The 24,624-nt window shown below is 37.6% G+C and overlaps 1 protein-coding gene across 6 annotated transcripts in view; it reads right to left on the bottom strand.

Moving 5' to 3' along the window:
* The window catches only part of CRIM1 (cysteine rich transmembrane BMP regulator 1), a 175,004-nt gene that overhangs the window by 88,852 nt on the left and 61,528 nt on the right, over nucleotides 1-24,624 (bottom strand). For all 6 annotated transcript variants that reach the window (XM_066178566.1, XM_066178567.1, XM_066178571.1 and 3 more), the window contains one exon: nucleotides 3,962-4,204. In XM_066178566.1, the coding sequence (XP_066034663.1) occupies nucleotides 3,962-4,204 (243 nt within the window). The remainder of the gene's footprint in view (nucleotides 1-3,961; nucleotides 4,205-24,624) is intronic.

Genomic DNA, 24,624 nt, shown 5'->3' with positions numbered 1-24,624 from the left:
GTATTCATTTTAACTGAGTATCAATGCCTTCAATCATATTCCTAAAGTAAAAGGGGCAGAAGAGGAAGTGGATCTCAAGACGAAATATATAATTTTTATTCTAGCATTTAGTGTTGAGGAAACACTTTCTATTTTCCTTTTACTAACTCCACTGCCAATCACATCACTTGAACATTCACAGTTCTCAGCTGAGGGCTCCCAACTCAAATGCCGGAGTAAACTAAGGAGCAGTGATTTTTTTTTTTTTAAGGAACAAAAATAAACACAATTTATGCTTTAATTGCACAAGAACTTTATCTTGGCATAAAGCAGCACTGCTGTCATAGGAAGTAGTCCTCCCAGCTTTACTTCCCCTACAAAGCCCTTGCTGTTGCAAATCCCTATTGAGGCTGGTTAAGCAGACATGGAGGTGCACGAAGAGTGTTTTGGAAGCATTACTCACAGGACTTAACTTTTTAGGTCTGTGGGAAATAACAGAAAAACATTTTTCTCTGTCCAGCGTGGTAACTCCATAGACTTGCTGACAAGTTTACTTGCTGTAAAACCGATGACATCAGCCCCACAAGAGTCTCTGCACGAACACAACCTCCCAGGCTTTACTCTGCCCTTTATCCATATTTTTCTAGCAACATGGCATTTCGGTAATAATTCACAGAGTTCCATTCCTCTCTAACTCTTGCCTACAAGATCTTCTTTAAGATACCAAGTCAGATTCCAAAGATGCAGAGTTTATTACTGGGTGCATTGGTTTTGCATTGATTGACATTCGGTGAGGAGAGAAGCCACCCACTGAAGCAATTTTTCTAAAAAAGCTGTGACAAAACCGATCAGCGACTAGTTTTGAATATTGACATCTTGTTAAACCACTAGAAAGCCGGACATGTCTCTGTGAACATACACGTTACAAATCGAAAAACCCCGGGAGAGGCTCTCTCTTTCCTTCTGGCCCGGGAAGAGGTAACAGGGCAGGGCCCGCGTGCCCTGGTGCAGCCGGGCCGGGCCCTGCTGTCGCTGCAGCCCTGCTGGGGCCGGGCCTGGTGGCTGCTGGGCACGGGGAGGGGAGAAGGCCCCATCCCGGCTGAATCAGGCCCCAGTGGCTGTAAACATCCTGCCCCTAATCCACTTTCCCCCCTGGCAGTGTCAGCAGCCGCCAGGCAGAGGAAGGTGGGGAGGCCCCAGCAGCGCAGTGTGTTATTGCTGAGATCCTAGCTGCTTCTCCCCCCCAGGGGCAGATCTGCAGCCATGCAGAGTGGCCCTGCAGCTGGAATTGAATGCAGCTAAAGCCCCCGAGATCCTGGCACAGCCCCAGCATGGCCTGAATCTACCACCGATCAACCATCATGACCTCTGCAGGCCTTGAGTGAGATATGAACTCTTTCTTTGCACAGATGAAGCTCGCGAAACATTGAATCCTCTCTGAGTGAGAGAAAAGGATAGAGTAAAGACATGCAGAGAGACAGTATGAAGACATCAAGGTCAGCAAAGGAGGAGTCAAGTCTTAGATGAGAGGAGAATGAGAAGATGCCTAGTCTCGGGCTGAAATTCTTTTGTAAGGCCATGGTGATGGACTGTAAAATGCTAGAATATCCCTATAAGTCATGGAAGACATGTATGGGGAGATGAAGAGTGTTCAAACTGCATATATGAGCAAAGGCATTTGTGTTAAAGTAAATAAATGTTGAAGTCACCGTGATCTTATGAGAAGTTTGAGCAGAGAGATGAGACGAGATGAGATGAAGACCTGCCTCCAGGAAGAAGACGGCCTCTGTTCCCAGAGACAAAAATGATCTCAGCAAGAGATGAAGAGAACCTTTGCTTTTGAACCGCTCATCTTTAAAATGGTATGCCATGAGTTTACATGGCCCATAATGCAGCTGTGGGAAGGCTGAGCGAAATGGGAGGGACTTCACAAATGCAGATTCCTGGGCAGTTGCTATTTGTGAGAATTGAAGCCACAAGAGAACTGTTTTTTCTTGTGGAGAAGTTTCTGTGGCATGGAAAAAGAGATTTCTCTCTCTAAAAGAACTCATGAAGGGCTATTTTTAGAGGTGGCAAACTGACCTAAGTTCTAAGTTTTGTCTGTGCACATTTTCAGTGAGAAAGAAAAGGAGCTTGTGGGGGAGAGGAAAAGTGTTTTGAAGGTTTTATTCTGGTTCTTATTTGTTTTTTCTCCTTATAGTTTTGTTAATAAAGCTTTCTTTATACCCTTTAAAGTTTGAGCCTGCTTTGCTTTTTCTCCTAATCCTATCTCAGAGCAAAAAAGAGTAAATAATTCTGGTGGGCACTCAACCCTCCACACCAGGTCTCTCCATTTCTAACCCCCATTTACAAAGCTCAACGCTTCCCTTAAATCCCATTAGTTTCTTTCCTTCCCCAATCTCTTCAAACTCCCTGCTCTTCTACCCTCCTAACACACACACTCATTTTCCAGTCCCATGTACTTTCCCCTCTTAAATCTCCCCAGAGCAAAAAATACAAACTGCTTCAGAAAATAATACAGAGTTACATAAATTCACTAATGTGATAGAGAATCACATTCAATTCGAAGACTCTGTAAAACTAGCAAGTTGAAAACAGCTTTCAAGAAGTAATTTCCATGGGGAAGTCTGGATGGACTTATTTGCCAACTACAAGATGGGAATTCAAATAATATTTGGGAGGACAAGATCAGAGCTAAAATTTCTTTTGAAAATGATAAATAATCCAAAGTCAGCAAGACAAAATTCAGTAAAGGCATAATTGAAGTGTACAGGAGGAATTAAAACATACAAATATAATGGTTCAGTAGCAGTCATACTACAGAAAGATCCTGACATCACAGCAGTTCACAAACTAGAAATAACTATCACAGAACAGTTAAAATCTCATTTTAAGTTTTGAATGAGAAACAGAAGGCAATTATTCTAAAGTATTTAGTGCTGATGAAGACTGTCCCAAAATAATAGTTTGCTTTTGGATACCACATATCAAAGTGTGGACTAACTAAAAAAAAACTTATAGAAGGGAAACATAACCAGGGAGGAGTCCAAAAACACCATGTAACATGAAATTACAGCTAATTCTAGATGAAAGAAGCCTATGGTTGACAAAATGTTTCAGAGCAAAAAATTTTAGTAAAGACTTGTTCACCGACTACTCAGGACAAGGTACAAAAAAGTTTGCTTAAATTTCCACACAGATTTGCACTGAGTAGTAGGAAAAAAAACACAAAGAGAAGCACTAGAAGATAGAACGACTGTACAATCTTCTTCTGTGAAAAATTTAGGAAAACGTTAAACAAGCATAGGAAAGGCACAGTTTAAGCACACTTGAAATAGTTTGCATATAATGTTTTGGATTATATAATTTTATATGCTTGCCTTCAGTCCTCTGTTTTGACTATTTATCTTGCCAAAGTCTGGATCAAAGAGTGAATTACATCTTCCACTTCACTTGGAATAATAAATCACAAGAAAGGTTGATTTGTGTTCTCATGAAATGGAAGATGAGTAAATACTTAAAATGTTGTACAGTTTTTTAGTATGCTCCTCCATAATCTTTTTGCTCTGCAGTTTTTAAGGGTCAACACTTGATCATCTAGAGAGATCTTAAAACAGAAAACCTAACTTCCTGTCCATGCACAGTGTATTCCTACCATGAAAAACCTCTCTACAAGCTAATCAATAGATAAAGTGTGTCACTTGCACTAGTAGCATTCACAGAAATGCAATATTCTTACTAGGTTACTTTTCCCTTGCTACTCAGTTTAAATTATTATCTAAAGAAAAAAGGAAGTAAAATTTACCATAGTATTTTATCCTTTTTTTTAAATGGGTATTGCCTACATATGATAATTAACTTTCAAGAATAATCAGAAGAATGTAGAGGCTCTATAGGCTTTATTGGATGCAATTAAATAGATTATTTTGCTTGTCAGACAGAAAAATTGAAAAATGGGAAAAGAAATTGTATCTACTTTTACCTGGCTTGCATTCGTAGAGATCACAGCATTCCCCTGGCTTTCCTGATGCCTTAGAAACCAATATATTCAAATAGCCTGGTTGGCAAACCTTCCTCAAGCAGCCTGCAGGATTACACACGCAACGGCTTGGGAGTGGACAGCATTCCCCAGGAGGTGCATAGCCTTCAATCAAGATGGAATCTTCTGGACATCGAGGAGAAAACTGGACCTCGCAGCGGGCCTTGGAGCAATCAGGTTTCTCTTCTGAAAGGGAGAGAAAAATCATCATGCCATATGTGTCAGTAAAACACTGAAGTTGTAAAGAAAAACTCAGATAAGCTCCCTCTCTTCTCCCTTCCCTCAAAACAATAAAAAGAAAAGGAAACACCTGCTGATGAACTGATTAGCAAAAATTATCAAATATCCTTGAAAAACTATGGTACTAGCAAGATGCTAGGTGTCTTACGAAATCTTTTACAAAATTTCTAATTCATGTGATGTGCATGATGGCTGAACCCACACAGCCTCAAGTAGAGCTATGAACTTACATTTGGCCAGGATGTTAAGAAACAACTTGTCATAATGTCAGCCCTGATGTTCCCACCTATTCCTTCAGTTTCCTAAGACCTTCCATTATGGACTGATTTAAACTGATTGATTATTAACCGAAACTGAGCTCTCACATATTCAAAAAGCATGTTAAAAGTTCAACAGCTAACGTATTTGAATACATTAGCAGAAGAAGATTTTTTCCAGTACACACTCCCAATATTCACATTAGAAGTGCTGTTCCTACACACTTCAGCAGCTTGAATAATAAGAGATTAGAGGTTTGACTATGGTGATGATGAGGTTTGTTGATGATCCTTATACATCCCTTCTAACTCAGGATATTCTATGATTCCTTCATGTATAAGTACTTTATGTTTTTTCTTACAACCATCAAAGATTACTAACCTAAATGTGCTACTAGATAGCATTATAGTTCTTTCCTTTCAGTTAAAAATCTTAGTATTTCCATCTATCTTTAAAACAGCTTTGACTAGGTATGTATTTTGCCTTTAAATAACTTTATAACTTTAAATAATATTTTTAAGACCATTTTTTTCCCCAAACCTACCCTTATGTTTACACTCTTATCTGCTTTATTAAACACATTGTTCAGACAGAACATTACTGGTTACAGAGGTTCACTGCAGAGAGCTGTATAAATAATAGATAACATAGTAGTTTCAGTGTCTTATTGATAGCCTTTAGTTTATGGATATAATAAAAGGCTTGACATTCTAGCTTTCAAAATTATTTTCATTTTCCACTGCATGTTTGCTCAACATGCACCGAGAAGCGATAGAACTGTTGCAGTAGCAGCCCTTAAAAGTATGTACTCATGAGAGGCTCTTAATAGACCACTTGTACTCATGATGATCCTTAAATTCCCACTGTTCATTACTTTATGTGCCCTAGCATTATGCATCCAATGATCTTCTAATTTCCATGACTATTAGATAATCCCATTCTCATGCAATCTCTCTCATGAAAATACTTAGAATTATAAGAATTTTAAAAGGCTGACCTGCTCTTTTTTACCTGACTACACTTACACACATACATGTATCTATATAAAGATAAGCATTTTCTTAAGGACTGCTTAGATAATTCAATACAAATAAAATTAGAGCAATGCAATTGGTCAAATACAGTAAAAACTATTTTTGGCCAATTTGGCTAACTTTCCAAAAGGCAAGGTTTGTCAGAAATGCACATCAAACTTTTTGAATTCAGACTATTCAGACTCTAGATGTATAATTTTTGAAGACCAATGCAAAGTCTACTGCTGGAGATGGTAAGATCACCTAGCAATTATATGAAAACAAGGACATGTCACTATCAACATGTAAGTATCACAAGTAATAGAAGAGAGAAATTTAAAATAAGGAACCATGACAAGTATTTTTTTATGAAATATTCACTCAGTGTTTCAGTTATTTTTGACAGTCTTTTCCACATTGGAGTATTCTGCTCAGTGCAGTTAAAGGTTACAGACTGTGACAGGACTCTTACATAAAGCCAGCGTCATTTCCAGAGGAAATGATTTAAACATAACCACCACCTCACAAAGACGTGTTTATGTTTTAATACCAGGGAATATTACACTAGTAGGTATTTATAAACCAAAGGTTTTCTTCTTAATCCAGTGTCACTATTTTGTACTTCATAATCCTGAAAAATAAACAAACACACAAAGCCCTACTAATAACTCCATATTAATAGTCATGTAAATATTGTGCTTCCAAATTACATCTCAAACTATGTACGTGTTGAAACATTCCCTTCCCAATACACAAATGCAACTGAGCAACAGGAAAGTCAAACATATTCACCCAAGCTGGATCAACCAATAGACAATTATCTTTCAGCTTCCCAAAAGCTAGCCCACAACACAGTCAAAATCAGGTTAAGAAACTTTTTGCAGACTATGTCATGATTTGTTTCTTGATTTAGATGCTGTTTCCCTTTATGGAAAGCAGCTACTGACTAAAACAGTATGTGGTCAGCAGTATATAAAGTGTTTCCTTGAAAATAATCGTTATCTAAAGCATGAAAATCCAGCAGCTCCAGGTGTGGCATTAATAAATGTTAGTTAAAGCTTTAATCAGCTAGCATAACTGCTTTCCAAGTCCAGAATTCACCACAATGTAAGAAGATGGGAGTTCAGTTTTACTGCATTTCAGTAAAAGTTGATGTGGGCTCCTCATTTTGACACTAAGTTTGGATAAAAGACATTACTACTAAGCAACCATTCAGAAAAATTTCAAGGTTTTTCTTCTTGTTATCTCAGCAAATGACCAAATCCTCTCTATCCACAGGGATTCATTACACTAAACTAGTTCTACCTTTTCATTACTTCATTGAAGAAGCCATCAAAATTTAATCTGTTCTCAAAACAAAGTACAAACATTAAAACAGCCATTAATGTCACTGCTTTAGCAGAATTCCTATTGATACAGCTATTTGAGATTTCATCAAACAAGAACTGTTTAATAGCTTTTTTTTTCCTTTACTAACAAACACTTCTACCCCTTATAAAAGGAATATTAAAAAAAAACCATGTAAGAACAAAATAATTAAAAATACACCAACAGCCTCGAAAGATAGAAAGCACGGTACTGCCAAGTTGTATTCCACAAAAAAACCCCTGGGATATCACTCACCAGTGCTTTGCCCCTTTTACACACCACACAGACTGTTTCAAAGCAGCTTCTCAACAGACCAAAGTGGATTCACAAGAGCCTACTGCCTCTCTGACAAATAGACACATACACTACAAAGCACCAACTTGTCCCCTGGATGGATGTTTTAAGCTACTGCCTATTACACAAATCATGTTCTTCCATGACCAACATCTTCACAGTCAAACAATGCATCAGGACTTAAACTCCATTTTGATAATAAATGTAATTTAAACAAATATTATGTGTGTCCAGGAACAGGAGAACTTCATTTTTCAAAGCACTGTGGTGAACCTAAAGAATTAAGCTTTTAAGGAAAGGGAGAACTATACATGGGACTATATATAATTGACTTACAATGAAACAAATTAGTATAGTAAATATATACATATTCCTGAATAGTAGGGCATCTTAACAAACAGATTACACAGCAAGATACATGTGTCACACTGTTCTACTCCAAAGTGCAAATTCCTTCACAAGAAGAATTTCATACAACCCTAAGTGTATGCAGAGGCAGTAAAATTGCTATAGCATAAAACTCAATCGCATTTCAGTATGTCCTTTTAAAAAATACCCCTACCATTAATAAGGGGAACAATCACTTTTCAGGAATGCATCCATCAAGCTTCCCTTAGAAGTTTGAACAGATAACCTACAGCTCACTAAGAGAAACATAGCTGGCTGCAAATGCTACCTTTATGTTCAAAAAGGCAGCATTTCAAATAGCTACACAAAGAACAGGAAATATTGGTTGGTTTTCTGATGAAGTTTCTCTGTGGGACACATTCTCTTTATAGCCTTTCATCAAACACCACCAAAGCTAGAAGTGTTCTGGTATCCCTGACATCTCAGCAGCCTGAGTCAACAAAGAATCTCTGCAGAGATAAAGAGTCTGGATTAATCAAGCTTTAGCAAACTATCTACTCTGAGACAGACAATTTTCTTAAGAAATTCAGAAATGTAGCTAGAAAGACAACATTCTTAATAAACTGAACACAATCCAGTCAGGAAAAATAATATTTTGATGAATTCCAAATAAGACATCTATCCTTGGAAACAAATTTAATCCCTACTCCAAAAGGCAGTTCTAGAGATAATTTCAAATAAAATTCTTCAGTTTACCAGTGACAATGTTAGGTTTAGATACAAATTACTACTAGAAGTTTTTCATTTCAAGACAAACTTTACTTTCTGTAGGTCTGAAGGTTCAGGCTTACTTGTACTTCGCTATGAGCCTGCAAGAACAACTGTTGCTGTTATTGAGCACATGAGAGAGTACACCCTACGGTTATTAAGAATAACCTAAGTTACAATGTATAATGGAAAAATAATAGCTGAATAAGATCTAATGCACTGTATGCTTTAATTATTAAAACAGGCATCATTCACTTAAAAAGTTAGGATGTCTCCAAAAAATTTCTCACTCATCTCAGAAGTGTGCAGGAAAGCTGAGCATCTTAGAAGCTGAGACATAACAACATTCAAACTGACCTTACATTGCAACCACAGCATACTTGCTATAAAGTGCATGAAGGGGAGGAGAATGATCGTTGGAATATAATAATAATAAGAAGAAATCAAGAAATGGATATGGATTTTTTCTTTCAATTAACTTTGGAAAGTGTCCGTCATAAAGCAACAGCCATAAACCCAGAACTTTGTCACAAAGTTTCTCCATATCAAAAACTACTAAAATGTATTTTTAAAATTACACTTCCCATGACCATACAAGTTATTAGGGGGAAGTGGAGGTATAACAGCAAGTTACTGAAGTGCTTATGCTGCAACCAATGCCGTCTTTGAGAGAAGGCAGCTTCTTTACCTTCCTGAAAGGTTTATGCAATACTCAAACTGGGTACTAGTTAGATTTTTATTCTTTTTATTAAGACAGTCACTGAATATAGGAAGTCTAGATCTCAGGCATTTTCCATTCCTTTTGTTAAAGTAGAGCAGTTGTAAAACAAGTCAACCAAGCCAAATCATACCCCAACCAAGGCAATTCATACCCCAACCCTTCCCACCTTTGTTAATACCAAAGCAGAATGGAAATAAAAATAGCACCTTAAGAAAAATTAAACACTTTGCTTTCACCTCTGCATCAAATTCTTTTCCTTCATTATGTTTGCACACTCTGCTTTGACACACAGAGGAAGTACATGCCAAGTTTATTTAATGAGAAAAGCTGAACAGTTGAAACATTGGTTAGTACAGTGAAAGTATCTTAGGGTATAATCTGGTGTGGGAAAAACAGAGAAAAGCCCTGACAGGAGGGGATGGGAGGGTCTTCTCATTCTTCAGGTGAAGCAGAACAGATCTGTACTTCTCAGGAAACCATTTCAGGGAGGAATTTTTATCATTTTGTCACAACTTCATGTGATGCTCTTACTCAGTCACCATAGAAACGAGGGCAGAATGTTTTACTGGAGGAGATGGCTGAAGAGACATTGGTATTTCTCAGGTGCAAATGTTTCCATTGAGATATTTAAATGGTTCTACAGTTGATTCTTTAAAATCAATTTTTACATGCATATGCATATGGATATACACAGATTGTATATACACAGAGATGGAAGAAATACTTTTTTTTTTTCCTGTTAAGTCCATACAGAGAACACAATAAAAAGCACTTTGAAATAGCAAGCTTCATATTTCATTTTTCTGAGCAGTTCAGAATAATATATGGTTTATAAAGACAAACATTTTGCATGACTAAACAAAGCAATGCACTACAGTTGGCACAGGAGCTTTGAAGGCATGTGTTCAGCTTCTCATTTTTGTTTTACTGTAAACCAATTTTGTGAAATCTAGGCTAAAACACAGTCACTTTTACTGTACAGTCTTACAGTCATCATTGAGATACATTCCAAACAATAGGCATACTGTACAGTTATACAGTGGCAGGAAGGAAATATTAAAAGGATTAGGGATAAACAAGAAAAATGATTACCCAGCTGAAGCAGTCAGACAGACAGGGATCGATATCGGAATGCAAAATACCCAAAAGGATTTTCAAGAATCAAAAGGGCAGTTATAGTAGATTAAAAAATGAGATTAACTTACACATACAATATGCACACTACTGTATACGGATGAACTGCTACAAATAAAAAAGGGAGCTAGAGCCTGACCTTTTACCTAAAACTGAACTTTATTTAAAATCCATTCTATTTTCTAAATGAGTCTTGCTACACTTCCCAGCATTCTGGTGCTCCACATTTTATGCACTACACAGTGGGGCAACCTGTCTTATCCACATTATAGCCTCATCTTCTTGTAATATAACAGCCTGGAACTGACCTGGGTTAAAAAAAAGTCACACACAAAAAGACCGTCACAGATACCAGCTTTAAGAAACACACATTCATTGATATACATCTTTGCAACACAGTATTCACTACAGATTTGCCAAAGCTTTTCCATTTTGACGACCGAATAACCAGAAAAAGGGTTATATCACTCAAGACAGCTACAGTCAAGGAAGACAATAATCCCCTTTGAGTCAATAGCAAAGCTACTACAATTTTGTAATTCCATTTCCTGAACTAGTTTCTTTTCCTGTACCAGAAATATTAAAAAGAAAGGTGGTAATTCGTAACAAACAAACAGACCCCCCCAAAAACACCACACCAGAATCACAAACAATCCTGACCTCAAACTGATGTCTTTCAATGAAAAAGTTAACAGACTCAAAGAGAGTCTGTCAAATACCTGCATCTCAATGGAAATGCAGGTTCTATAAAACCAAGTGTTTGTGGCAGTAATTGCATTTGGGTTCAGATCTCCCAGATCACAGCATTCCTCTGCTATGCTTAGAAAAAAAATCAGGTCTTGAAAACTCAAAAGAAATTTTACTTTTCCTCCACTTCATTCAAAATCTGCTTTCAACAAATACGTATTAGCTTAACACCAGCAAGTTAATCCTAATCAATAATGGATAACATTAGTGACAGAACTGCACATGAGGGACAGAGCCCAGCCCACTGCACAGAACATGGGAAGCTGTGGCATTCCTGGGACAGGATTCATTTCTATTGCTAACTGCACTGCTTTCAATCGAAATAAAGCACCTTTAAACTTCAGTAGTGAAAATCCTTCAGAGGTTAGTTGGAGAAATGAGCAGATAGCTGTAAGTCAGATTTGCAGTTGTGTTACCTCTATTGTAAAATACCATTTTAAAATGTTTTCAATATTGTCACGGCTGGAATAACACGTTACATTGTAATTTCTTTACATAAGAGAGCCTATTATGCTGGATGAATGATACTACTACTATTGCTCAATCTCTATATTGGCAAATCAACCGAAATTTTCAAAGAGTATGTAAACAGTATTGAAATGGTCTCACCTACAGAGTTAGGACTTTTAAGAATGCCAAATCATTCTGGGAATAAACCAAAAATGGAAATACTAGATTTATAATCAGTATAAACTGCATATACTTTGAAGACTTACAAAAATGTACACCAGTAGTAGACTTATTTAAAGTAGAAAATATTTATTGCAACAATATATTCGGCTGCAAAACCAAAGGTAACATTGAATGAGTACCAAAATAATGATAAAACACAACTATTTGGAACAATTCTGCCTAACGCAGCTTACGAAAACAATATGAACCTAGCTGATATCTCGAGAAATAATCACAAATATTCACTGAAGGAGAAGCACCGTAACACAATGTTTGATATGACAAGGAGAAAGGGATTTGAATTTGAGGACATACCATATACCTGCCAAACCTCTGGAGGCAGCTCCGAATGTAAGGAGCACCAAACAATTTACCATATATTCACACCCAGACTAAAGTCTCAAATTATCCCTTGCTTCTTACTCGAAGTCTAAAAACATAAGCAGAACAAAGCCTAAGAAAACACTTCCATTTGCAAAAAATGCAAATTATAATGAAAATACATACACGAGTTTACAAAGAATAAGAATTCACATATGTATGAAGCTAGCAACTGAGACTGAACAGCAGGAAGGGCAACCAGTTTTCTAGAGCTGATTAACAAAAGCAACAGAGTTGTAAACATTAACTTAGAAATGAAGGGTTTGATATTCAAAGAAATGTAATTTTTGTTGTTAGTGAAATTGAATCAACTCCTGTCTGCCCCTCAGTGCTTTGCTTTGTTAATACAAATAAATTTCAGGTATGTGATTTCTTCTAGTTCTCTCTGATAATTGCTAATGTTAAAAAGCCCCACCAAAACCCACAATCCCAAGCCCACGCACAGTAAAAGAAGAACCTAAATTCTTTAAGACACTTTTGGCAAGTAAACTCCAGTATGCAAACTAGTTTCCCCAGTTACTATGTTCAAAGAACCTCTGTCTCTTACCAGCTTAACCTCTGTATGTTTATTAGATGCTTAACCACATGTTTCTAAAATTCTTTCACAAAAAAGATGCGTAATATTTGACTCAATATGCATAATATTAGGAAAATCAACCCTGTTCAACATTTTGGTCTACTCTTTATTAACCTAAGATACCATAGTAGTCAGAAACTACAAAGAGAAGCATGGTTTCCTTCTTTTTTCCCACAAACTGAAAGTGATTGCTTTCAATGGAGAAGGCCAACGCCTCTTCAAGACATTTTCACACTCCAGCTGCTATGGCTCACCTCTCTTGACTCTTCTCAGTTAGCTTCCTCCTAAACCCTTCAAAACAACCTCTCTAATTTGGAATTTAAACAGATTTTTATTGTACAAGATTTTCCATACAACCAGAGATCTTCCCAAATTCTTGCTTTTTCCCTTTATTTCTTTTTTAACATTAATATTTCTGTTAAGTTTGTCTCCCCAGAATGAGTTTTAATGCCAACTAACTGTTCCTTTGTTACTCATCAGTTACTAAACCTGCATAATTATTGAACAACATTTCCATGCAGTACTTCGGACAACAGAAAAAAACCTCTACCTATAATAAGAAATATGACAGCAAAGCAAAAAGGGGCCATTATAATTTTAGGGGAAATCTCTGCTGACAGAGATAATTCTGATGTAGAAATTCTTGGTGTCCTGCAGTGAAGAGATTCTACAAACTTCTGGGTAGTTTCCAAATTTCTGCATTTCCAAATAGAAGAGAAATTGTCATTCTGAAGAAATTTAAACAGCTCAGTTCTCCAGAAAAAGTAGATATTGGTTCTTACCACATTTATTATTGCTGAGAAATGACACTTAACAGAACTCTAGTTAGGAGCATTTCACTGAACACAGAAAGGGTGGATATTTCACATAAAACATTATCCTTTCTCCAAAGGCAAAGTCTTCTAATAAACTGCCACATACAACACTTAAAATGAAAAAATAAGCAGCTTACCAGAAGACTCCAATGTAAAAGAAAGCACTCTGTTCTTGTGTTCTTACACTGAAGGTAACTTTCTCATATTCCATGCAAAAATACGGAATAAATGAATACAATAGAAATTGTGCTTTCTTGACTCCAGAGTACACTTGCACTAGGCAAAATAAAATTAAATAAAGCATCTAGAAGTCATGCAAGGAATTCCATTGAATTCCGAGCTCCTGCTTGCAATACCTGTTTTCACTGTTAGTTGAATGTGACTCTGCATTTTTACAACTGTCATTCACACAAATAACAAAGGAAAAACAAAATACCTATCAGGAAAAAAACCCAAAAAGACAAAAGAAAGACAAGAAATTTTAATTTTATTCTAAGATCCAGACAGCTTAAGCTTGAAAAGACAGCTACCCAACTGCTTGACCAAAGGTTTTTGAGAACTGTTTGGAAAAATAACCAGACACCTGGAAATTTAAGAATCATCTTACTCGTCCTGCTTTCAAACTACAGCATTATCCTAACCAGAAATACCTACACATTTCAGGAGTGGTGGGGGGTGGCACGTGTGCAATACATGCACACATGGATTCATAACCAGCCCTCACACATAGTAACACCACAAGGAATCCCAGTATGAGAAGTTTGTTCTGCTCTGCAGTACTGCTGCACAAAATATAAGAAGCCAGATTACTTTCAAGACAAACCGAGAATCATGCAATATCCACAGTCTTTATTCCTCAGATCTTCACTAAACAGGTGCCTGCACAGGACTATGCAGGTACACAACTATTTATGCAGGTACACAAACAAAATATTTGACGATACAAATTAAACACAGTTTGAAGTCCACCATTAAATGCTACTAGATATCACCACTCTCTTGCAGCATCCCTTATCCTACCTTAAAGCATCAACATCCCACAGAGGGAATTAAATGTCAAAACTACAAAAAAGCAGAAAGTCAGAGTTTACACACTATTGAGCTTCTGTTAACACTAGAGTACAAGTAATTTTGTTGACTTCAGTGGCCATTAAACTTGGACCTCTCTGTTTCGAACTGGATGAAAGCCAACACCTTGTATTACAAACAAAAGACAGCAAGCCTGGAAAAAGACCAACAATCCTATGCCAAATATATAAAAATAATCTCTCAATTTCAGAATGCTGTTGGCTGTAATGTTCTTTTAATTAGATTCAGTTTCTGATCTCATTTGAAGCATACACTTGTGTATTAACTACCTGGAAAGTTTTTTTTTCCAAGAGCAGCTTAGAGGGGAATGATCTACAGGATTGCAAGCATGGTAATCTGTTTTTTCCCACATGTATTTTTTTTTTTTTTAATCATAACTACCAAAAAGTATCACAAATCATCCTGGCTCATCCTTTTTTTCTAATACTTCATCCTCTGCTTTTCTTACTCTTTCTTCTTCATTGACCTTTCCTCTTAAGTTTTCCACTTATTGTTTATGTCCTCTTTAAAGCAAACTTCAAATACTATTTCACATTTTTCTAATCTGTCTTTCCTATTATACATCTCCATCAGTACAGTACACAGTAACATATTGTTTCGTGTAAAAATCTACCTTAATACAAAATATTACTTTCTCTTAAGCACTAAGGAAAAGCACATTTGTGGCATTTTGCACAGCAACTTCCATGACACAACTGAAAAAAGAACTAACTAGGAAATTCAGACGTAGAAGCTCTAGATTAGCATAATCTCTTAGGGCAGTTTGGCTAAGCCTTGAAAGCAGATTGAATTTACAAGCACTAAAATGTGGGTTACGTACCATTGTGGAACATGGAAGAAGTTACTACCAGGAAACTGCAGATACAGTTGCACTTCCCTAGTGAAGCAAATTAGTGTTATTTCCAGCAAGATTCCCATGATGGCACCCGTTGCACAAAATTTGGGATTCATTCACATCCAAAGCCATTCCCATTTCTAGATCAAACCCACTACAGTGCATAGCACAGGAGACAAACAACGTCTATTAATCCTATGTATAAAGGTTTCCAGCACACGTTACAGTGTATGTGGTTCCGTGACCAGAGACAAGGCATATGGGCTTATTAATAAATCAGTCAAGTATGAAGATGGCACATTATCCACAAAAGTTATTAGCATCTTTAAAACAGCTGAGAGACACCAATGTTGTATTTGGTGAAGACAGACTCCTTGGCAAACCTGGAAAAACTCTAGGAGTGGGAAGACAGCAAATGGAATTTTGAACAATATCTACTGAGTGCCCCAAGAAAGGGATGGGCTCTGACTCTCATGCAACAATGACAGTGGATTCTACCTCACAAACACACCCTGGGAGGCAATGTGAGCAGCAAGACCAGAATTTTAATTGAGAGCTTTTGTGAACAAAATGGAAGTTCAGTGTGCTTGAAACAGACTAATGAAAATGGAAGAAAGGAGTTGAGGTTACTAGCAAACACTGAGAAATTTTTTTCTCGTAAGATTCAATGATCCTTAGAATCATGATACTGCACTGATCCTATAAACTCACACAAACATTCAAGCAATCCCAAAGCTGTAAATTTAGTCCTTCATATAGGCCAAGCATTGCAGAAGTAAGCAAAGCCTGAGCACTGCTAACCAGGAAAGTCTGTTCACATTCAACAAGGTAACAGCAGAAATCAAAAGACACCAAAAAGCCTTATCAAATATCCCAACAACTGATGCTTACACATCTCAAAGCCAAGGTTTTATTGTTTTCCCCTATTTGACTGGAAAAAGACAGCAGAGAGTATAAAATCTAATATTGTATGATGAGGTATCGCACATGTCACTTAAGATATCTCCTCCACAGTACACCTCAGTGAACAGCAGTCCTCACAGTAAAGCAGCAGCAACAGAAGTAAATAAGAAAAAATGAAGAAACCAGGTCTTTAGTTAAAGCAGCTGTAGATGCTAATTGATTACAAAGGCAATATTAATAAGGTAAGTTTTAAAGGAGACTTTTTATTAGCACAACTCAAAATTCACCTTTTTTCAACAAAAAGATTAAGATGCAAAACATGCCACTGAGTATTACTGCTGCCAATCAAATAATTCTGCTCTAATCTTTCATCCAATCTATGCAATGAATACACTTTCTCAACACAGAAAAAGTACTTGCTTTCATGGAAATCTGGATCAAGACATACTAACATTTATCTGAAGTCTCTGATATAACCAAGCAGGAAAGATTAAGTAATACTGATAAATCAACAATAGCTAAACAAGATGCAACAACGTCAATTCTGTAAAATTCTTGTGAAACATGCCTTCAGAATCTCACCAGCATAAAAAGAAAGAATTATTGAAACACAGTAGAAGAAAGTTAGAAATTTTATTTCAAATTTCTTACTACATGCATACCCTCCCCATGCACTATGACCTATAAATGCCTTAGGTAAATGCTTAAAAGGAAACAAAGCTGAGTTGAATAAATCTCTTGCACTTAACCTACTAATGTCCTAAAAGCAAGATTTTAATTATCAGTTTTAACAAACTGGCCTTCTCCCGTTTCACATAATTTTCTTGAATTATGCTGTAGATTTTAAGACATTTTAAAATATATTTAAGCATCGACTATTTCAGAAAAAAGATTTAAAAAAATTTAGCTGAGTAAATGTCAAGTTCAGCTACAATTTCTATTACGCCACAAAAAGAAGCAACACTTGGATCACGTAAGAGTGGACAGTACAAGCTTAAATAACCTGTAAATGCACCGTGTAAGAAATGTGGAAAGACTGTCTTACCAGATGAATTATTTATGCAGCAAGATTTAAGAACAAATATTCTGTTAGCATAAATTGCCTTAGCTGCTTGACTTAGAAAAGACTTACAAGTACTTGTGAGGATTCATAATGTCACTTGTCCTGTGAATTACTACATGGTAACTAAGATCACAGACTTAAGAAAACCCCAAACAACAAAACCCCACAAAACCATTCCCTACACCCCAAGAGAACAACAAACAAGAAAAATCACCCCAAACCAAATTTTTAAAAATGCATCACAAAAAGAAGAAAATCAACAAAAGCACGACCAAAGGAATAGAGACGCTTATATAACAACAAAATATCCAAACTAAGGAACACCTAACCAAAGTGGAAAGCATACACCAATGGACAGAAAGTTCAGACGACTTAGGAGCAAATTTCAGGACCACATTTAACTGGACTGAGTTTCTACTCCTGGTTTCAGTAAATTCAGACAAGGTATTTTGATTGTTTCACTCCCCAATTTACTATCCTTTTCAACAACACAAGCTCTTCACAAGCACAGGGGAACTCGTTCTGCATGTGACATCATGTTTTGTGTAACACGATCCTTTTTTCAGTCAGGATTCTTAGGTGCAACAAAAAAACCGCTCCACTCTAACCAAACAAAATCCCATCTCTTTAGTATGTATCTGAAAATGCTTTACAGCTACTAAAATTTCTGAGTATTCAGGAAAAAATGGACATATTTTTCTTCAATAGAAAAATTGCATCTGAGTAGTCATCCTTGACTAGATTCAGTTGAAAAATAGGTAATGCAGATGCATATTTACTAGTCAGTCACTGGCAAGTAGTTGTGAATTGGTGTTTTGGAAAGAAACTTCAGTTCATTCAGTTCTCAGTAGGCAAAATTCAGTCTAAACCAAAGCATGATGTATCCATTTCTCTTCTCTGAATTAACCATTACACTGTAGGCTATAGACCCATGTCCAGTAAAGAGAATTTGCTAGAATCGTGCTGTTCTGAACAGAACAAGAATGGAAGAAAACACATTTTGTTTAATCACTCCAAAACAATTTTTTGAGAAGGGAGCTGCTTCTAAGAAAAGAACAGAAAACCACTGCCCTAGCAGGGTGAGCTCTGTGGAGTAAATTTGCAAGTTATCTCAAATGCATCCTAGCAATAAAGATATAGGAGACAGAGAGAGCAGCTAAACCAATCAGGTTATTTAATATATTAATGTCTCATAGGTATCACCTTGTGATGTACTCACGTCTCACAGAAATTATCTGTTCCAACTGACATACGGAGAAAGAGAAAAACAAACCCTTTCAGGTAATAAGAAGTTCAGAGCTGCTCCCAAGAATGGTGCCACTGAGTCAAATTCCTGAACATCTTCCCCATAGCAAGTACTTTCAGAACTTTCAAGGCAAGTCTCAGACCTTTTACCATTTTTGGTGAGGATGTATCACTTTCAAGTCTGCCAGCTGCAGAGTAATTCCAGTCAACTGGACATCATAAAATCATCTGGTCTGCCCCCCTAACACCTATGCTAGTCAGCTGCTCAGATCCAGGTGAGTTCAGACAACTCTGAGGTTGGCAATTCCACTTCCTCTCGGGGAGGTATATCTCTCCCACATCCCATCATGTCTTTGTTGCAGCTGATGTCTGATGCTTCTCATCCTCCCACTGTGTACCTTGGTCTACATCAACAACTACATCTACCTACAAACATCTTCTCAGTGGCCAAATAATAAGCCGCTGAAGAGTGCCTCAAAGTTCCTTCTTTCTTTTCTTTAGACAGAACAAAACGTCTCCTGGCTGCAGACGGTGTTGCCCAGCTCCTGCCGAGGCACGGCAGTGGCAGGAGGGATGCCGAGGCTGTGCAGCAGCGCGGCGGGGAAGGCGTGCGGACTGGCGGGGCTGCTCCCGCAGCCCGGGCTGCAGTTGGGCGCCGCCGCCGCCAGGGCACACTGCGGGCTCGGCATCCTCCTCCCCGCCCCGCCAGGGCACACTGCGGGCTCGGCATCCTCCTCCCCGCCCCGCCAGGGCACACTGCGGGCACGGCATCCTCCTCCCCGCCCCGCCAGGGCACACTGCGGGCTCGGCATCCTCCTCCCCGCCCCGCCAGGGCACACTGCGGGCACGGCATCCTCCTCCCCGCCCCGCCGGGGCACACTGCGGGCTCGGCATCCTCCTCCCCGCCCCGCCAGGGCACACTGCGGGCCCGGCATCCTCCTCCCCGCCCCGCCGGGGCACACTGCGGGCTCGGCATCCTCCTCCCCGCCCCGCCAGGCCCCTGGAGCCGCTCCTGCCCATCACAGCTACGATTCTGCCCCGATCAGCTTCTCCCGCAGGCAAAACAACTTCTGCAACTAGTAACATATTGCCCCAGTGGGGCATTTTAGTATAGTAAAATAGTAGGCTATTTAGCATAGTATAAACTTTAAATTTTTTAATTATTTTACTTTGGAGCTAGAAGTTTATGATCAACCGATGTGACAAAAGAAAGTTCAAAGACATGTATTTTTAACCTTGGATTCAGCTTATGGATACATCCTCCATCTATCTCAGTTATGTCTCCTGAAGCTGTTCAAACGTTCAGGAGTAGCACAGGCTTATGTACTGCAAAAAATAGAAATTAATTTCGTCCACAACAGTGGGGAGTTTATGCACTTCTCATCTCTTAAACTGTGACCTGAATTCAACTTTACCTGTAGTAGACAAATTCTGAATAAAGAAGAGGAAGTTTTCAGAGTACTTCACTACATTTACAGTTGTTTGTAGAGAAGTATTTAATATTTTTATTAGGAACTTTGGCTTGTTTGGGCTATGAAGGAAACGATCCTAACAAGTATTTTGTCATCCACCCTTCACAGTTTTGGTGTGCAATATAATCTCCGCAGAGTCAGACCAGATACTCTTTTCTGCCCTTGATCTAAATATCAACTCTGAACTTAGATTAATTCATTAGCTGAGAGAGCCATATAGACACTAACGTGCCTCCTAAAGTTAACATATGTTCTTCAATAATTTACTGACTTAATTTGACATAAGGGGATAGTGCCAGAAGCATTAGGGTGAGATATGACAACCTTCCCTCTCATCTCAGCATTGCTATTTCTAGTACTTGAGGATGGTGTGCAGAGGGTGTGCTGTACAGAATAACAGCTGAGGAGAAACAATAGTACTCTTCCTCTCAACTCCAAGACAAATTTGTCCCTAAATATTTAACATAAATTTAAGTTATCCTATAAGCTCATTTGTTTCCAAGGAAAAAGCCTGACATCCAAGAGGGTGACACAGTCTAGGGGTTAGCATGTCCTGCATCTTCACTCGCTGCAGCCCCTCTTCAGATGCCCACTCTGGCCCAGAAAAGACCACAGACACATTTATACAGTCTGAAAAGACCACATCCATGTTTATACTCGTCAAGTAGGAGGCCAGTCCCAACATACCAAACTTTGATACCACAGGCTACATTCTTCATCTAAACACACCCACCCTCACTAAAAACTGCAGTTCAGCTATCACAAACTTCTGATTACATCGAGGTTTACTATGCATGTTGTGGTAAGTTAAAATGACCACACAGAGTAACTAGACAGACATGTTTTATTTACACCTACACTGTGTTTACATAAATGACTAGCCTGAAGTAACATTTTCTCTTCTTCTACGAACTCAACATTAAGAGTGCAGGATTTTCAATAAGAAATAATTTCCATTTCCACTACAAAGCCTTTGCCTCCAAAAAAAAAAAAAAAAAAAAGGAAGACTTGGTTTGTGACAAAGACTGGAATAAAACAAATACACTTGTATTCGTGCCCAAAGCCACAACTCTGTGTTTGCCCTCTAATACCAGTCACACAGATGCTCCAATTGTGGATGCAGTTATTTTTACAAAACATAGCACTGCAGTAATCATCTGAAAATAAAGTTGTACAGTGGCCAGCATTAAGTGGGTGACATTTGTTAAGCTAACAAGGCTCAGATGCCATAGCTACATAACTTTTGTACTTCAATAACACTATCCTATTACAGTTAGGTAAAAATAATGATCTATTTTACTGTGGTGCAAAATGCAAATTATTTTGGAAAATTTTTAATACCTCTGTATCTTTTAGAGATTTCAAGTACTCTTTTTCTTTATATATATTTAAGCATTATTAGAATATTTATTACAACCTAACTAGTATATTAATATATTCGTATTTTTATACATAGATTAAATTCAGATCTGTATACTAAGCAAGACTAAATGGCGAATGCACCACTGAGAAATAAGAATACTGGAGTGTTTTTTCTCTCCTTTTAAAGTTAAAATCTTTTTTAAAATTTATTTTTAAACAGAAAATAAATACTGCTTGGACTTTAATAGAAAACATACTGAGGACATAGTGACAGGACATTAGAAACTTGTATATTAAAACCAAACAATATGCATATTAAACAACACCCATACATCATCTTACAATATGAATGTGTGGAGTAGAAAAAATTTCAACTGTAGCAGGCTCACTGCAGTGATTCAACTTCATGAGCAGTAGTATCAAACAAATAGTTTCTGTAATACTTTAGATTACAGAAGAAGTCAAAATGAAATAGAGAAGCAAAATGTCAAACCTAAGATAAATATGGTGAAGGCTCCAAATAAGCAAGCAATCCCTTAAAGCACATAGAGAGGAATCTACACAACATGCCACTAGCAGATGTTGAAAGCATGTGAGAGTATAGATTACTACTTCATATTAACTGAAAACATTCAGCAGACTATCAGCCAAATTTTTCAAGACTTCATTTTGATAACTTCAGTTCATTTTTGAAGGTTTATGTCATGGTTTAATCCCAGTTCAAGTTCCACACAGCTGCTGGCTCACTGCCCACCCACTACTGGGATGGGGAGAGAACTGGAAGGGCAAAAGTGCAAAAACCCATGGGTTGAGATAAAGACAGTTTAATAAGGAATAAGGAGTAGTAAAAAAAGAAAAACAAAACTCCTCAAAGAAAAACAAAACAAACCCACTACAAATAATGCAAAAATCCCACAATTGCTCATCAACAGCCAACCTATTGAACTTCAGCCAGTCCCAGAGAAGCAGTGCTGGCAAACCTCTCCCCTTCTCCCCACGCTTTGTTGCTGAGCATGATGTGGTATGGTGCAGTTGGGGTCAGCTGTCCCAGCTGTGTCCCCTCCCATCTCCTTTGGCACCCCCAGACAACTTGCTGCTGGGGCAGCATGAGAAGCAGAAAAGGCTTCAACTCCATGTTAACACTGTTTAGCAATTCCTAAAACACCAGTATGTTATCAAAACTATTTAATCACAAATCCAAAACATGTAAGTCCCATATAAGCTGCTATAGAGAAAAGCAATTCTTTCCCATTCCAAATCAGCACAAGGAACATCAGAAGTCAACTTGTAAGATAGTATCCTAGTGAATGCACACAGCTTTACCCACCCCTAAGTGCAGCTCTTAAAAAGATAAACCCTTTCTGATCATTCTGAAATATTCAAAGAGAATCAGAATTTAGTTAAATACCATATTTTCTTTCAGCAGAATGTTTTCCCTAACAACCCAGTTTCCAGACCAACTCTATCCACATTAGTTTATGCATTTCCAAGCCCGACTACTGTTGCCTAGTAAATAATTAAATGCAGAAACATTTTACTCCATGACAGCAACTGGAAGACTATTAAAAACATAAAATACAAGATACATTTACAGATCCTTTTGAATGTAACTCCACATGTAACACATGAATTCAAGGATTTGTGAGACAACACTTCATTTAGAAAGTTGCAAATCTGTATTCTATCCTAAAAATAAATGCATCATTTGGAGTTGTATTAATTCACAAGTAAGATGGATATTTATTAGATTCACCATAGACTTACAATGCTTGCAAATATTTTCCAATGATAATAAGGAAGTAAGGCAGGGGAAGTAATGAATTTCTTTCTGGACCAATATTACAGTGACTCAAGACCTAACTAACTTGGTAAGTAAATGGTAAATACATGAAACCTGTCAATTATTCCAAGCTTGAATTGCAGAATGAAAGTACAAAACCACAAACCTTTGCATATTTTCCTTCCCTACCTCCTCTTCAAACATTAGCCCTTATCACTCTCCCAACTGTTGGAGTTCTTCCTTTCTAAATTCCTGTTTCCCTCATCATCCATTCAGCTCAAGTTTAACTGCCAAGCCCTCCTTCTTCAGATCCCATCCCTATTCCATTTAATTCAAACAACCTCCTTCCAATGCACTGTCCAAACTCGAGGGGAGAAGAAAGAGCCCAAAAGTCTGTCCTTGCTTTCAATCCTTACTCCTGACAACACAGAGTTACGAGACCACATGAAATCCTCCCTTGTCTTCTTATGTCCAAAAGCCCACTAATGGAAAAGTTTTTTCTTAAATCTCTACTGAACTTTTGCAAACAATTTTTGAACGGTTTATATCCTGGCCAACTACAAGCAGTGTCTATTTTGACAGATAATGTCATATCAAAAAAGTAAAGAGACAGCTGGTAAAAGAAAATGCAAAATGAATACAGATTCCCTACTGGTTATCTCCAAGTACAAAAATCATCAATGTTAAAGTTAAATCTGAGGTACAGAGTTCTTCAGAGTTGTTTTTTTAAATAATGTACATTAAAATGTACTTAATACAAAACCCTTAAATAAAAAAAAAATCTAAACCAATTATTTGCTCTGGGATTGCACATTGCTGTTTTTACTTTGATTTTAAATCATACAGAAGCAGAAAGCACTTCAATTTACATGTTTAAAGTTCAGAAACAAAAATATTTGAATCGCTAAATTATCTTAACACTAGTTGTAATTTGCTCCCTCTCTTACCTTTCTCACACAGGAAATGCCACCAAGAATGCAGGAGAAGAGTACAGAAATGATCAGGGCAGGTGTTGCCTTTTTGTCCTGCACCATAACCATGCACACAAAGAAACAAAACAGTAAAAGGAAACATGCCTCATCCACCCCCTTAAGAGCTTTAATTGGTACACTCACCTTCATTTAAAGGTATACCATGCTGAAGCACAAAAACTAGAACTCATCCTTAGCTTGAAAGAAGATTTGATAAAGAACAGACAGACAAAACCTAACAATTGTTGAAATATTTTTTGGAGATAATAATATAACTGAGAGGCTAGTAATATTAAATTTGCACCTGAAACATGATATCAAACATGGTTCTGATCTAGTCACTAACACACAGAGACCTAAACACCCACCGTATTTGCGTGTTTGCTACACACAGCACAGCTGTACCAAAACATAACCACAAGAGTGCCCTAATGGCCTAACCCACCAAAATTCAGGCAACTTTCGTTGCGGCTGGCTCTGCTGACATCATCAGTATCATGCTAGCCAAGTTATCCATTGTGTTTACACATATGGACCATACGTTCTGAGA

This window comes from Chamaea fasciata, unplaced genomic scaffold (genome assembly GCF_029207755.1).
Source record: "Chamaea fasciata isolate MVZ Bird 193981 ecotype frontalis unplaced genomic scaffold, bChaFas1.0.hap1 SCAF_3, whole genome shotgun sequence".
NCBI lineage: Eukaryota > Metazoa > Chordata > Aves > Passeriformes > Sylviidae > Chamaea > Chamaea fasciata.
This window is presented reverse-complemented; position numbering and strand designations above follow the sequence as displayed.